The following is a 14,744-nucleotide window of genomic DNA, read 5'->3' on the forward strand; positions in this document are numbered from 1 at the left end:
CATCTTTGCGACTCAGTTTCTAAGCAACGCAGAAATGCCTTTGTTATGGCAGCGTGGCGACTCCTGTTCCCTTTGCTACTATTGTCATCGGAGTTGTGGTCGAAGACCGAGACTGACAACGTCACTCTAAAAGCGGAAAACTCCACGGATGAAACGTCCCCCACTGGGACGTCCCCCAGCGAAACGTCCCTCCCTGGGACCTCCCCCAGTGGGATCCCCCCGAGTAGGACCCCGCCAAGCAGGACTCCCGGCATCCAGACAAAAGAAAGTGCTGGTGAGTTGGGAGGAAGTCTGGGCTATGTCGCAAAGGCACGTGCCCCTTTTTTCTTTGAAGCGAATTATCCTTACCGACTTTTTTTGGTTTTTCTTTTTTGCTTTGTTTTTAAAATCTTTGCTCATGCTGCTGCTTTCTCCCACCAATGTTTTCTCAGGCTGCCCCTGTGACCTGCATCCAGGCTTCTGCGACATCAATTGCTGTTGTGATTCACACTGTGGTTCAGAATGCAACTTTGGTGCCCCTGGGTGCCCCTTCTCTTTCTGCCTTCCAGGCAGTACCAGGTGAAATACCGAGATTTTAGTTAGGTTTCTGGACAATCCTATAAAGACTGGAAGCCTTTGGTTAGAAGGCAATGGCATGGACAGTGATGGAGACACCTCTGCTTTGTGAATTGACCGGTGCTTCTAGTGCAGTTCAAGGTGCTGGTCATCACCTATAAAGCTGTACATAGCATAGGACTAGGTTATTTGAGAGATGTCGTATCTCCCATGGTTTCTGCTTGGCCAGAGTTAGCACCCTCCAGATTCTTTTGATTAAACAGTACTATCTATCTATTCTACCTAGGAAGTGTGCCTTTTTTTGTGACAATATCTGCCTCCTGGAATGAAATCCAGGTGACTCCCATTCTGTTGGCATTCTGTAAAATTTTAAGGATTGGCTGTTTTTCCAGGCCTAGGATTAATATGAATGGAGAATTTTATTAGATGTGTTTTTGTACAGAATGACTGGATGCCATTTTGTTCTGTAATTGTCTATTGTATATTAAATTGTCAACTGCTCAGAGTTGGGCAATACTTAAATTGAAATAAATAAATGTATCTAGAAAATATATTGGAATAATATTTTTGTGTAAAAAAAGCACAGTTTTGGAATTGGAGGTGCAGTTTTTTTAATTGCTTTTAATGTTAAGTTTTATTGTGTACCAAAAACCAAATAACTTGAATTTAGCTGTAAGTTTTGAAAGCCATTGTTCAATATATATTGTTAATCTGAGTTTGTTATAAACAATGTTCTTTAAGATAGTTTTCTGTATTTGTATTTTTCCTTAGAGCTGTGAGTCAGGTGTGTTTGGAAAAGTCCCTGATTTTCCGAAATAACACTCCCTTCCATACTGAAATCCTTCCAGGTCCTGATGGATGTGTACTACTCTTCTGTGTGCAGTTAAATGATTGTAAGTTTGGCTTTTTGTCTACAACAAATTACATTCTTTGATTGCAGTTATTCTCTGAATCTAATTTTAGGAATAGAAATATAAACCATTATGCTTATTTTCTGGACATTAAAGGACAATATAATGGATTTTGTTTATGTAGTATTATAACTTACAGCTTCAGAAATTCATAGCCAATTATTTTCTGGTACTAAAATGACTTGACTCTGAGCCACATAAATAAAGCCAATTTGTCTGTTACAAGACCCTAATTTTGTCATTGTGTAGATTTGTTTCTGTTAAAGGGCAAGTGATCTTTGATTTGAAGAATACAATCTCCTTATACCTTATTCGCCAAACATTTTCTTCCATTATTCCATTTTTGCATAGATGCACAAATGCTTCTGGTCTAAACCAGTGAGATGGACAACTAGGATGACAGAAAAGGTATAGACAAGCCCATTGACAACAAACAGGAAAAACTACTAGGTCTTATAGCCCAGATTAAAAAAAGATACAGAGAGGGAAAAACATTTATTACATTTGCAATATGGGATCCCCTTTTAACGCTGTGATGTTATTGTTATGCTTCCCCTACCTGTATTTTATTTTTAGCTACACTGAACTATTTACAAGTGCCGCAGATGGTAACAACAGTAAATTTTCCAGTACTTTCAGCACAATATGGAAGGCCATCATTCACCCCTCCAGAACAAGTTTGGTCTTCTCCATCTGCCTTTTATCAAGTGAGTTGGTTCTTGGTAAAAAAAAAAATTCTGAGAAATTTTAATAGTGAGAAAATATGAAGCAGACCAGATTTAGATTTTTGTAATTTTAGCCGTCTTCCTTATCTCAGTCAGGTAAAACTTGCCTAGTAGCTTGCAATGTAAGATTATTTAAAAATTCACTCATATGAAATAGATGAAAAATGTTGGCTTTAAAAAAAAAATCAAGTTAATGCTTAACTTCTTTTTCTGTATGGGCTATTCTGGGAATTAGTCTTTTTTACCTCTTCTGTTTTCATTTCAGGTTGGGGATCAAATTCAGATTTATTATGCTGAATCATCTACGCTAAGTGTGCTTAAGCAGCCTGTGGGCATTGGAACCAGTCAGATTTGCACTGATGAGAATCCTGCTGGTGAGCATTGAGATTTTAGCAAAGTTCTAGTAACAGATCACAAAGTTTATTGGATTTGGTAACTGATTACAAGTAGTTCTTGATTAATGCTTCGTTTAACTATTGTTCAAAGTTATAACAGCACTGAATAAGATTTAACAACTGGTCCTCTTAGCATCCAGCTTGCAATTATTATAATTGCAGCAGTCTGCTGTCCTGTGACTACCATTTGTGACCTTCATTGCCAGCTTCTGACAAGCACAGTCAGAGGGGAAGCCAGCAGGAGGTGATCATATGACATCATGCTTAACAACTGCACCTATCTGCTTAATGATAGCACACCAAAACTGCTTACACTGCCAGTGTAAGTTGCCAGTGTAAATTGGGATGTTGCTTTATAACACCATGCCAGTCTAAATTGCTGTCATTAAATATCGTTAAGTGAGGATTAACTGTATTTTTTCAAGAAGCCACCATATACTGTAGTGCTTTTAACATTGCATAATTGTTAGTAAAAATAAATACATTATTTGATTCCTGATAAATGAAGGGTGAGCAAATTTATAAGACAGAAGAAGAAGTGGTAGATGGAACATACTAATCTTAATTGTGAGCCCGTGGCTAGGTTCATATGATATATTGAGATACAACCTAACATTTTTGGAAAGAAATGCTGTATTGCCAGCACTGTACTGACAGGTTGGAAAATTAAATGTTAGTCGGAGCAAAACCCCTGAGTCAACTTTCAGGGTGTTATTAATTGTCATTCTTGAGTACAGTAGATACTCTGGTCATGAACACTTCTGACCATGACCAAATCGGGTTTCCACCAGAAAATTCACAAGTTTTGAATTTGGTCATGAACGCATACTCGGGTGACGATCAAACACGACCCCAACCCAGAAATTCCTGAAGACAAGACATTAGAAGATGAAGAAATTGCCAAAGTTATGGAATGAATTATGGTTGTGACCAGAGATTCTACTGTATTACTGATTGGCATTTTAGGAGAGAGATAAATAGCAACATGGTTCCTAAGCAGTCTTACATAGAAATACAACTCAATTTAAAAAGAACAACGCACAATTCCAGATGGAGTCTCAGATTCTGGTAGAAAGTAAAAGCTTAGTCAGGCACAAGCTTCTCCAATAAGATATGTAGTCTGATACGCAGATTCTGAAGATAGATATTTATAAAAGTGTTGATGATCCTCTTTTTATTGTTGTGACACTACCAGGTCACAATGTAGTCAGAGCTTTCAAAGTACAAAGCTCAATCTGAAATTTATAAAAGATGTACTGTAACTGTGAAGGTGACATTGTCAAAAAATAAGATTCTGGAATTTGGCTGTTTATAACTGTTAAACATGTAAACTGCATTTTTGAACACTTAAGTCAACTTTTCCTGTTTGTCTTTCTTTACCTCTTACAGTGTGTTCATTTCTTAGGTTTCCTGGAAAGTAAAACTACCAGCTGTATTAGGATCTTCACTGACCTGATAAGCAGTTGTACCTCTGACCCTGCATTGGATGCAGCTTCATATTATCGTAACTTCAGTGTATTGCAGGTGTAAAATCTGACCTATCACTAAGCCTATTATTTTGCTATTTTGTTTATTAGAGTTCGTTGCACAGTCAGCAGATGTTTAGACTGGATTTGGCATTTTTATCCATCTATCGAGTCCTTCCCAAGAACCTGGGACAGGCAGCTTTTAATGTTTTATGTTGTTAGAGCTATCATCATGATTATTATTACTACAGTTCATTGCCCAGTCAGCTAGATGTTCAGACTGAATTTGGCATTTTTGCCGGCCTCGAATCCTTCCCAAGGACCTGGGATAGGCAAATGTGGATGTTGATGCAGGATGTAAGCTGTTCCAAGTAAAACTGCCTTTTGCTTGTAATTGATTGGTGAATTTGTCAATGCCGAGGATGTCCAAAGGGTTATCATTTTTGTTATTATTTTATTTATTAATTTAAGATTATTGGCTGCCCAACTTCAATGGATTCTTATGCATATTTATTAGTAAAAGTAAGCCTGTGTACTTTTCAAGCATGAAAGAAAGGAGGAGCAGGTGAATTTAGTGACTACTTTCTTCCATAGAAAATTGGAATTTTGGGGAAATATATTATCTATTGGCCTGTTACTGGCAGGAATTCAAGTCCTATAAAAATGTATATAATATTATTGTAAAAGACAATTATATCAACTAATATGAAACACTAGCATTCTAGAAAAAGAGATAATACATATAATTAGTTGCAACAAATGTTTGTATTATCAACAGCACTTGTGAAGTTATGTGATAACTAAGGGAAGAGTCCTGATTTGACATGGACTTTTCTAAAGATAATTATTTCCCTTGTTAAATCTTTGGAAGATGTTTTATATTTTAAAAATGTGATCAGACCAGGAAAAAGATAATAAATACAAGTAAAATAGAAAATGGAAACGCACATAGGCTTAATATCAAGAATGTCACATCAGCCTAAGCCCTTTCTCCACATTAGTGTTTTTAGAGGGTAAAAGTATATATAAATAGGAGACTTAGAACTTAGATACTAGTATGTAGGATCAACACTTACTTATTGTTATTTTAACTATAAAATCTCTATTTTACTTTCTTGCAATTGTTAGGTTTTAATAAAGAACTAAATGTTATTATTCTCAAAGTAAATTTCATCTTGTAACCTAAACATGGATATTAATAATTCTATGCACTAAAGCAAGTAGAAAGAACAGCTCCTTGTAGTGAAACCTCTGATTAGAATTAATTGTTTGTGCATGACTTAGTTATAGAATAACCTGCTCCTCAAAGATCACTTGTGACAAGTTTTGGGAACAATCAGAATATTGTTATATCTATACCCTCATAGAAAAACTTGGGTACAGGTAGTCCTTGACTTACAATAATTTGTTTATTAATCCTTCAAAATTATAATAGCACTGACTTCTGACTGTTTTTCACCCTTGTAATCTTTGCAGCATCCTCGTCCTCATGTGATCAAAATTTGAGTGCTTGGTAACTGGCATGTATTTATGATGGTGGCAGTATCCCAGAGTCACGTGATCACCATTTGTGAGTTTCTGATAAAGGGGAAGTGTTCTGACCTAGACTTCCCTCAACAACACGAAGCTGAGTCCTCGTCCCAATAAAGCCTTTTTATTTGATTTACAATGAATTTCCTCTCCAACAGTCCCAGCCAACAGTCTTTCATGACACTTCCCAATTACAAACTTTTATCAGGCTTGGAGAGGGACCAGGCCTATATCTTTCAGATACCGCGATACTTGGCAAGCATGCCAGAATGAACTAATTGTCACCTGCAAAGCCCCACTCCCCTTTTGCTCCTCTTTTATACTCTAGAGAAAGGGCCATTCACATCCACCTGTGGCTTTACTCCCAAGTCAGTCCTTGTTCCTCAGCTGTTCCCTTCGTCTGGCAACTCTACGCATGTGCCCACTGGGAACAGGCTCTAGCTGTACTTCTGCCTCCCTGATGTCTGACTCTGAAGGCAACTGTTAACTGTCAGGCGGCCCTGGCCCCATCTCTGCCTCCAATGCAGAGCACTCATCAGAGCCTTCCCCAGTCTCCAGGACTGGCCCATGTTTCTCCCCAACCTCCGCACTGTCTGAATCTGCTGCCTGCTCCGCTGGCCACTGTCGGGCCACAACAGGAAACCAGATTCGTTTAAGAATCACATGATTCACTTAACAGGTGTCTTGCTTATCAGGGAAATTTTTGGGCTCAATTGTGGTCATAAGTCAAGAACTACCTGTATTCCTAAACAATCCTCCATTCCTACTGAGAGAATGAGAAAAAATATACAGAAAATTAGGCTGTAAAGAAGATTAAGACCTCAGATTTATGAAATGTATGGGTTTATGGCAAAATGAGGCATCTATAGTTTGGGTTTTGTTTTCTTTTTCAGGTCCCAGTCAATTTTAGTGATTTCCATCTCTTCGAGGTAAATTATATTGACTATTGACCATTTCTAATTTAAGGAAACCTTATTTTGAACTAACATGGAATTATTTGGACTAATATGGACTAGGAAAGGAAGTTGGGTTCTAGGTATATTTAAAAAATTAGGTTTGGAATGAAACTGGATTACTTACATTGGCCATGACAATGATTAGGATCAGTAGTTCAGAAGGTAAGCAAACAAGGGAGTTATTGTGCAAAATTATGTGGGGTAATTTTAGAAATGTTAACATTTTAGAAATTTAGTAATTTTAGAAATTACATTTTTTCTGATTTAAATGGTTGTTATGGAATCATGTGAGGTTATTTTTTAAAAAATTAAGTATATGTTTTGGTCATTGCCAGGTCCCCATTATCCCTTATTCGGAGCCTGCAGTTCCTGGGCTGAATGGTAATACATGCCACAATGTTGTTTCTGAGGTATTTATTAGCTACATCAACAATTGCTTTTTCCTATAATAGAAAAGAGAGGGAATAAACTAAAGCTTATCCATGAGCACATATTTTTTTACTGATCTGTTTGATGTACTTCTAGGTGAATTATGAAATAGAATTTAATGGGATCCATGGAATCCAAAAGGTTTACGTTCAGTTCAAATTGACCAATATTTCTGGAAATCCAGGAGTCACATTACAACAACATTTTTCTCTGCATTTTGGGGTCAGTACTTATATCTTCAGATTTGGGCTAAAGTATATGACTAAACTTTCTACTGTACTTAACCCAGCGGCAAGAGTTTCTGGATTAGTGTTTGTTGTGCATCTCGATAGCTTTGACTCTGTATAAATAAGATAAATGAACCCTAGCACCAAGCAAGCTTGTAGACATGGTTCCATATCAATTTCATGGCTTTATGCAATTGCAGAAAGATCTGCATTCTGGAAAATTGCTGCAAGGATGGTGTAGAAGTGTACATTCCTCTCTGTTCCACCAAAGTTTCAGGCTTCTTAATTATTTCGTAATAGAATAGCAGGCAATTTTAAATATGTTTGCAGACATTGAAGTGGGGAAGTATTCATTGTTTTGGAAACATTACTATCTGGCTGGCTATTACCAGGAAAAAAATTGCAATCCACATGTTGCTCAAATGCATGTGAGTTCTTGCAACAAACATTTCAATGGACCACAACACTTCCTCACCAGTAATCAATTTCCCAAATAAGCAGGATGTCAGTGTTCCAAGTAATGAACCCATAGAAAGCAGAACTCGGAGGGTTGACATAGGGATTAAATCCAGATAAACAATCAAGCAGTAAATAACAGCCTAATTAAGGAACTATGAAGAAGAAAAATATTCCCTACCAGCACTTACAGAGTGAGCTGCTATAGATATACAGAGAGCAAATCCCACCCTTCTACCACGGAAGAGGTTACCTAGTCTCACAAAATGTCTGCAAGGAAACAAACAAGCTCAAAAAGCACTAAGAACTCCACATGCACATTTCATCTAGAGGGATTTGTTTGTTATCTGTATGCTTTTCATATGTTTTCATTGTTGTACTGGTTTATGATTTTGTTCAAGTATTATAATATATTTTAGTGTCTATATCACTAGCCTAGATAGCTTTGAAATAACTCATTAAAATACCTTTTAATAAACAATTATGTCATATTAAAGCTCTTTGGGATTCTTTTTAAGTAGAAAAATTGGGCAAATACTTTAAATACAGTGTATCAATTGCACAGCAGGTAAAGATGAAAAAAGGCTAAAAATATATTTGGTGGGTATGAAACTCAGATATGCCTAAAATCTGACCTCTAGAAATCCAGAAGTATGGAGTGACTTAAACATTTCTGGGCAAATCCTTATTTTCTTCTCAATATTTGATAATTTGGACAAACATAATTTATGATTTATTTGCTTTCTCCCAATTCTCTGTAATTTCCATATGGATGTCTTTCATCCACGGATGTTCAGTTGATATTATAAGATCTATTGTTTCATTTTTGGTTGATAATTTCTGAGTTGCCTTGCAATCCACTTTTGTGTGGCATTTCATTTTTTTACTTTTAAAAAAGTCTTCTTTACATGTAGCGCCTTTACAGACATAGCTACAGGCAGTGTTCTTCCCACAGTAGGAGAGTAGTTTGTTATTGCATTTTTTCCAAGATATTTCTCAATTTTCCTGGTACAGGATTCCATATTAGTGTCCTGAGTACTAAAAAGGTCAATTGGACACTGCCACCTGCTGGGCATTTTTAAAGGTGTACTGGATAACAGAAATGTGGGCATGCATGGCCTGATCTGAGAAACGTCAGGCCCATTTCTTTGGCATGCTACATGTAACATTCTCTACCCCTTCCCTGCCATTTTTCTATTTCTTACAGAGTAGAAGACCTCCTCTGACCAAACGAAGAAGTGGAAATCCTGGCTATATCACAGGAGCGCCACTAAAAACTTTATATAGAGGGATCCAGCAACATGTATGCTTTCTTGCTCCAAATTAAGTTTGTCAATGGATGTGTGGGTATAAGTTTTAGATGATTGTCCATTGGAAGCTTTTATTAACCAAGAACATAATAAAGACAAGTTTCCTGTTCCTGCAGTTCTTGAAATTAACACATAGTTGTATGCAAATAACACATTTTGGAACCAAGTTAAGAAACTATATACAATTTTTACCCAAAACCTCTAGTAAGAGTGTAGTATTACCTACTTGCTTGTCATTTCTTTATTATCTAAAACCAGCAGTTGCCTGTAATAGACTTTTGATCCAGTGATTCCAATACTTGTTTTAGTTTTAGATAATAGCAAACTGTATGAGTGCAATCCCATACTTTTTTCTTTTTCTTTCCATTCCTTTCTTTTTTCTGGGGTGGGGCTGGGAGGTTCTATATCTTTGTTTTTTTATTCTTTGATATCAATACCACAATTTTAAGAAACTTTCTAACCCATCAACAAGAAATTATGTATCTATTATAAAGTCAAAAGGGAAGTAGGACTGTAGGATGTGCCTATTCTTAATTTTATGACAGTATACAAAATGTGTATTTGATATATCTGCATATATACAGTTTTCCAGAGGTGTATCCAAGTTATTTATTACAGAAAGTCAGTAGATTGTAACACCTTAAAAACCTGAATTTATAGTGGTATAAATGTTTAGAACTGGGATTCACTTGGAATATCCTTAGTTGGCAATTCTGTAATCGTGGGTACTGGAATGAGGGAAATCATATATTATCACTTAGCAATAAATTTTACATTTCAGTTACAATAAAAATACATGCAAAATACTCAGTACATTCATAGGAGAACACATTATTGCAATACTAATATCAACCAGTCAGAGTTTTTAATAACAAAAATAATTTTGTGAATATAATAGTTGGTTGTACTCCAGATGCTGGTCGTTGCCAATCTTCCCTATTTCTTTGTTATATAGAGGAATTCCTGATAGCTACCTTACCACTTTAAAACTTTTCTAAATGAGGGTTTGCCAAAAGAATAATGAAATCTTCACAGGAAAGGATTTTACTGGTTGACCTAAACTACCGTGTTTCTCATATAATAAGGCCGGGTCTTATTTTTTTTTGAGCCCCGAAAAAATGGCTAGGCCGTCTTTTCAGGGGTAACTTAATCCCTCCCCTTGCATCTTTGGGCGGGCGGGCAGCGACAGCTTGGATGTTGACCTCGGCATTGGTGGGGCACTTTGTATCGGGGTCAATGCAGGCAGCACCATATCTGGGTGTGCAACAAAAGTACTTCCTAATGGCAAGCCCCCCCCCCCCATTCCCCCCCATTTCGCATGTTTTAATATAGGTCTTAATTTGGGGGGGAAGGGCTTAATTTCATTTCATGCCTATAAAACATGCTGGGACTTCCTATTGGGGGAGGCTGTATTGTTGGAGAAACAGGGTAGCAAGGCACTGAGTTGATTTTTTTAAAGCTTAAGCAGCCTGTTTTATTATTCAAAATTCGTTCACATCATGGTTTTACAAATAATAGATAAAAGTTGTATCTGGTACTAGTATCAGTCTGTAATTTTTTTTTGTGGCTCCACTATATTCTCGTTTAGTTTCATAACACTCCTTTTCCTCAGGTAACCATTTTACAGAACCAAGCTAATGGCCAGTGCTCAGCAGCTGAGAGATTTACAGTACAATTTGGGGAGAATGTAAGAACAGGCTGCCAATTCAGGTAACGTTTTATATAGACATTTACATTTTTGCTCTTCTAATTCAGGTGTGATGACCCAGGGCATGGCACAAAAATAATGAAGTCACCAAAGTAGATAAATTCCCTTTAACGCCTCCAACTTGGCCCCCAATGTCCAGTTATCCTTGGCTGGAGATCAAACTCTTCCAAAAACAGTCTATGAAGGGAAGAAATGCAGTTTGAATCCAAAGTAAAGATAATTAGAAATAAAAAAAAACCAACACAAGCTGAAGTACTTAACACGACAGGCCAGGATGATAAATTGCAGACTTCCAAAAGATAACATAGCACCTACAGTTGGGAAGACGCCAAAACCCAGATAAGCCTCGACAAAGATAATGCATGTTTTGCTTCCAGCAATTTTGCCATGTGCAGTTTTCCCTTTTAAACAGTCTTCCCAGCTGCAGCCCATGAAGGGGATCAAGGCCGTTCCTCTCCCATAAGCCACGTTGCTCCCTTCTCCGTTCCGCCCTGCGTGTCCTAGGATGAAGAGGGGATGGCCCTGGGTCTTCCTCTGAATGCCCAGCCAGACTGTGCCCTTCTCCTGTTTCTTCCACAGCCACTGTATCCACACTCCCACTCCCTGTCAGCTGCTCAATCTCCCCCACAGAATCAGCCTCCAACAAGGGCATGGCATCAGGTTTCAGATGTACTATATCTGATTTGGCACATAAAGTGAAGATTTTTGCTAAATGTTGTCTCCATCATATATTACATGTTCACTGACCATTGAAGAACTGATGTATAAATATTTCCAGACAATTACTTTCTGAGATTCCAGTTCTAAAAGGGCTGGATCTTCGTGTTGTCCTTCCTTTATAACTTAGCTAGTTTTCCCATGTAGTTCTTTCTCACTGTGTTAATAGGAGTAATTTTTGCTCTAATTACTAATTTTTTATGTGTTTCATATTTGTGACATGTGGCGGCTTGGTCTTTTGCAGTATACCCTTCAAACCTGAGGAAAGAAATTGTAGTGACTTGCAGGAGCTATTTTACCAAGCCTTCCAAGGAGGACTGAGCACCGGGCATTTGGCCATAACTGGCAATGCTGATCCAGACCATCCAGAGCAATGGACCAGATTTTTTACCCAGAGGTGTAAGTTGCAGGTAATGTGAGAAAGAGCATCCAATTCCATCTATTCCAATTCGTAATACATGTTTTGTCATAAGTACCAAAACATACTCTTGTCTTATTTTTTCAGCTGTATCAAACTAGGAATAATTTGTTACAGTCACTGTACATTTGCAGCTTTGTATTCAGAAAGACCTTTTTTCCACTGGACCCAATGTGCCTGCTGTACATTGTTTTGTTCTTCCCATGAATGGAGAGATAGAGATGACAGAACATTCTGTATCCCTTTGTAGTATTGTGAATTATGTTTTGTACTTGAATGTAAATGTTGCAGTAATTCTGATCTTATGATTGTCAACAGGAAGTGTTAGGGCTCTTGTTACATAAATTTTGGTGTTTTTTTTTCCTAGGATGGGCATTGTATGATTCCTATTTCCCTAGAGATTCAAGTGATATGGGCTACTGTGGGCCTCTTATCTAACCCACAAGCTCAAGTGTTGGGTGGACGGTATTATTACCTTTGCAGACCTCTAAAGGTTAGTTTCAGATAATGCTGAATTCAAAAGTCACAATAAACCATGATTTGCTTAATCTCAGTTTGTTGAATAAGTAAAAATAACCCAAAGTCACATATTACGTTAAGCAAAATGGAACAAATTGTATTATGGCTTTTGTCCTACATTTAATTCCTATCCTTTTCCCTTCATTCTTTCTTCAAAACACTGGATATGAAGTAACTAAATAATGTTATATGCTCTGTTTTCTTTCAGTCTCTGGGTATGTATATGAACATGTTGCCTTTGACAAGTACAGTTACCTTCACAGATGTTACCAAATGGCCGGAGTCATCACATGGTCAACCTGATGTTTATAGGAAACTTCCATTTGATTTCTTCTTTCCTTTTAAAATGGCATTGAATGAAGCTGTGAATGGTTCACGCAACATATTGGGCACTTTGATTATGTCATTAATGTTTTATGGAATATTGGTGAGCTTCTAATAGGGAAAAAGAATAGCATTTCATGTAACATGGTATCAAAAATGATTGCACAATGAGTGATAGAGCGCTGAAGAGAATGGCTAATTCTCTGCCTAAATTCCTAAAGGAGGGAGGCTCTGAACATCTGTGTGTCAGATAATTGAAACGCATCGCAACCAGTCTCAAGGTTGTATGGAAGGTTAAGTAGACATATTGTAAAACCAATAGTCCATAATGAATTGATCATATGTATGCTGTGCATAATATTTAATATTTAGCCCTTGACAGTAATTGTTCCATAAGCGATTGCTGTTTTGGTTATGAATGGGCTGTGTGTGACAGACTTGCTATCAACCTGGGGGATGTTAAAGTGGGGGTCCAAAGCGACAGTGGCAGGGGTTCTTTTTTGTGTTCTGAAACCTCTGAATTTTCTGTGAAACTCCTTGCCTTTCTTCTGCCTAAAGGTGTGTTAGCTTTGAACATCTTTAGATTACAAGTGACAAAAAAATTCTTTAATCATGGACTCTTAGTATCTTTTTTCAAGATGAATTATATCAAAAGTATGAAGAATCGTGTAATTTTAGTATACATTTTTCCTATTAGGAATATGATTGAGATATTTGATAAATTACAATTCAGTAATTAACACAAATACTTAGCTTCATAGGTTTTATTTAACAGCTAATATTTTAATTAAACAATGTTTATGCTGTTGTTTAGAATACTAGTTCTTCATTTATAGGATGTTCCAGTCTTTCCTAAAAGAGTGAACCTGAAACATGAAAAGCTATATATAAATCTATATAGGTGCCTTAATACCAGAATCACTCTTTAAATTGAAAAGATTTAATGAATATTTTCATTAAAATCACACTCACACACAAAAGTGTTATTATTAGTGTTGTAATCTATGAAGTTTTCCACTCATGTTTCAATGTTTTAATTATCAACTATGTTGTATAAAGTTACATTTGCAAATGTATGCTTTGCAATGGTAGCATTCAGTGGATATGACAAATTATATCATTGATCATTGTAGTTTCATATAGTGTTATAAATTCTAGCATGCTTTCTTTCCGTAATTATACTTTGAATTTCCCTTTGCTCAAGCAATTGAATTAATTGAATTCTTATGAATGATTATTAGCATTTTGCAGCCATAAACAATAATGCTAGCCACTCTTTAATATTTTAAACCATAGAGGTCTTTAAATCTTTTTGGTACCAAATTACATTTATCTTAAATCCACATGAATGAATGAATGAATGAATGATATCCTTGAGAAACAAGGGATATTATCAGGGACTAAATCAGAATGCACTTCCACAATCGATTTACTTAGCTATAGGTATTCAGTATTTCAGAATAGTAATGGATTCTTGTGGATCTATAGACCCTTTAAGATAATTTAATAAAATAGGTTTAAGCTAATTTCACAAGAGGAATGAATAAAATAACAAGCATTTTAAAGTGTTACTAGTTTTATCAAAACATGCATATATAGGAGACTGAATTACCTCTCCACATCAAACCAATTTTGATGAAGATACGAATTGGAAAAGTTTTTAGGGTTTTAGAGCAAAAGAAATTCATATTGTATGTACAAAAATGTGTTGAAATAAAGTTGGATTTAATCTTTTTTTTTGTATTGTATGTATTCTCATATACATATTATTCAGCTTTTTTACTTGGAAAAAGTTCATACTGTAGCTATGATGATCAAACCTCCAGCTAAATTTCAGAATCTTTTTGAATCATATAGCAAACAAATACAGTGACCTTCTACCTTGTCAACTCTAAAATAAGGACATTGTATGAAAAAATTAGTTTCAGAGTCCAAATAGAAGAGTTAGCAGTTTATGACTTTCCAGTTGGAATGCAATAAGACAGCGCTTGGCCAAAAGCCTGGCTTCTCTGTTTTCAAAACACATGGAGTTATAAGTATTGCTGGAGTATCTGTGCTCAGCAATTGTGTTCAAACATTTGCCTTTTCATATTATTCA

At 36.4% G+C, this 14,744-nt stretch overlaps 1 protein-coding gene across 3 annotated transcripts; it reads left to right on the forward strand.

The window, feature by feature from the left end:
* The first annotated feature begins 9 nt into the window (after positions 1–9).
* TCTN3 (tectonic family member 3) lies at positions 10–14,381 on the forward strand. Of its 3 annotated transcripts, XM_026701258.2 has the most exons (14): positions 10–274; positions 432–558; positions 1,327–1,448; positions 2,043–2,173; positions 2,457–2,565; positions 3,992–4,110; positions 6,476–6,511; positions 6,874–6,948; positions 7,064–7,189; positions 8,858–8,953; positions 10,573–10,670; positions 11,630–11,795; positions 12,171–12,296; positions 12,531–14,381. In XM_026701258.2, the coding sequence occupies exons 1-14, from the start codon at positions 46–48 to the stop codon at positions 12,759–12,761; spliced, it is 1,791 nt and encodes a 596-aa protein (XP_026557043.2). In that variant the 5' UTR covers positions 10–45; the 3' UTR covers positions 12,762–14,381. The 3 variants fall into 3 exon arrangements, with proteins under 3 accessions (XP_026557043.2, XP_087789083.1, XP_087789084.1); XM_087932957.1 differs by lacking the exon at positions 8,858–8,953; XM_087932958.1 differs by lacking the exon at positions 7,064–7,189.
* Positions 14,382–14,744: the final 363 nt, after the last annotated feature.

Source organism: Pseudonaja textilis, chromosome 4 (genome assembly GCF_049901715.1).
Source record: "Pseudonaja textilis isolate UNSWEBS1 chromosome 4, rPseTex1.2, whole genome shotgun sequence".
In the NCBI taxonomy this organism is placed as follows: domain Eukaryota; kingdom Metazoa; phylum Chordata; class Lepidosauria; order Squamata; family Elapidae; genus Pseudonaja; species Pseudonaja textilis.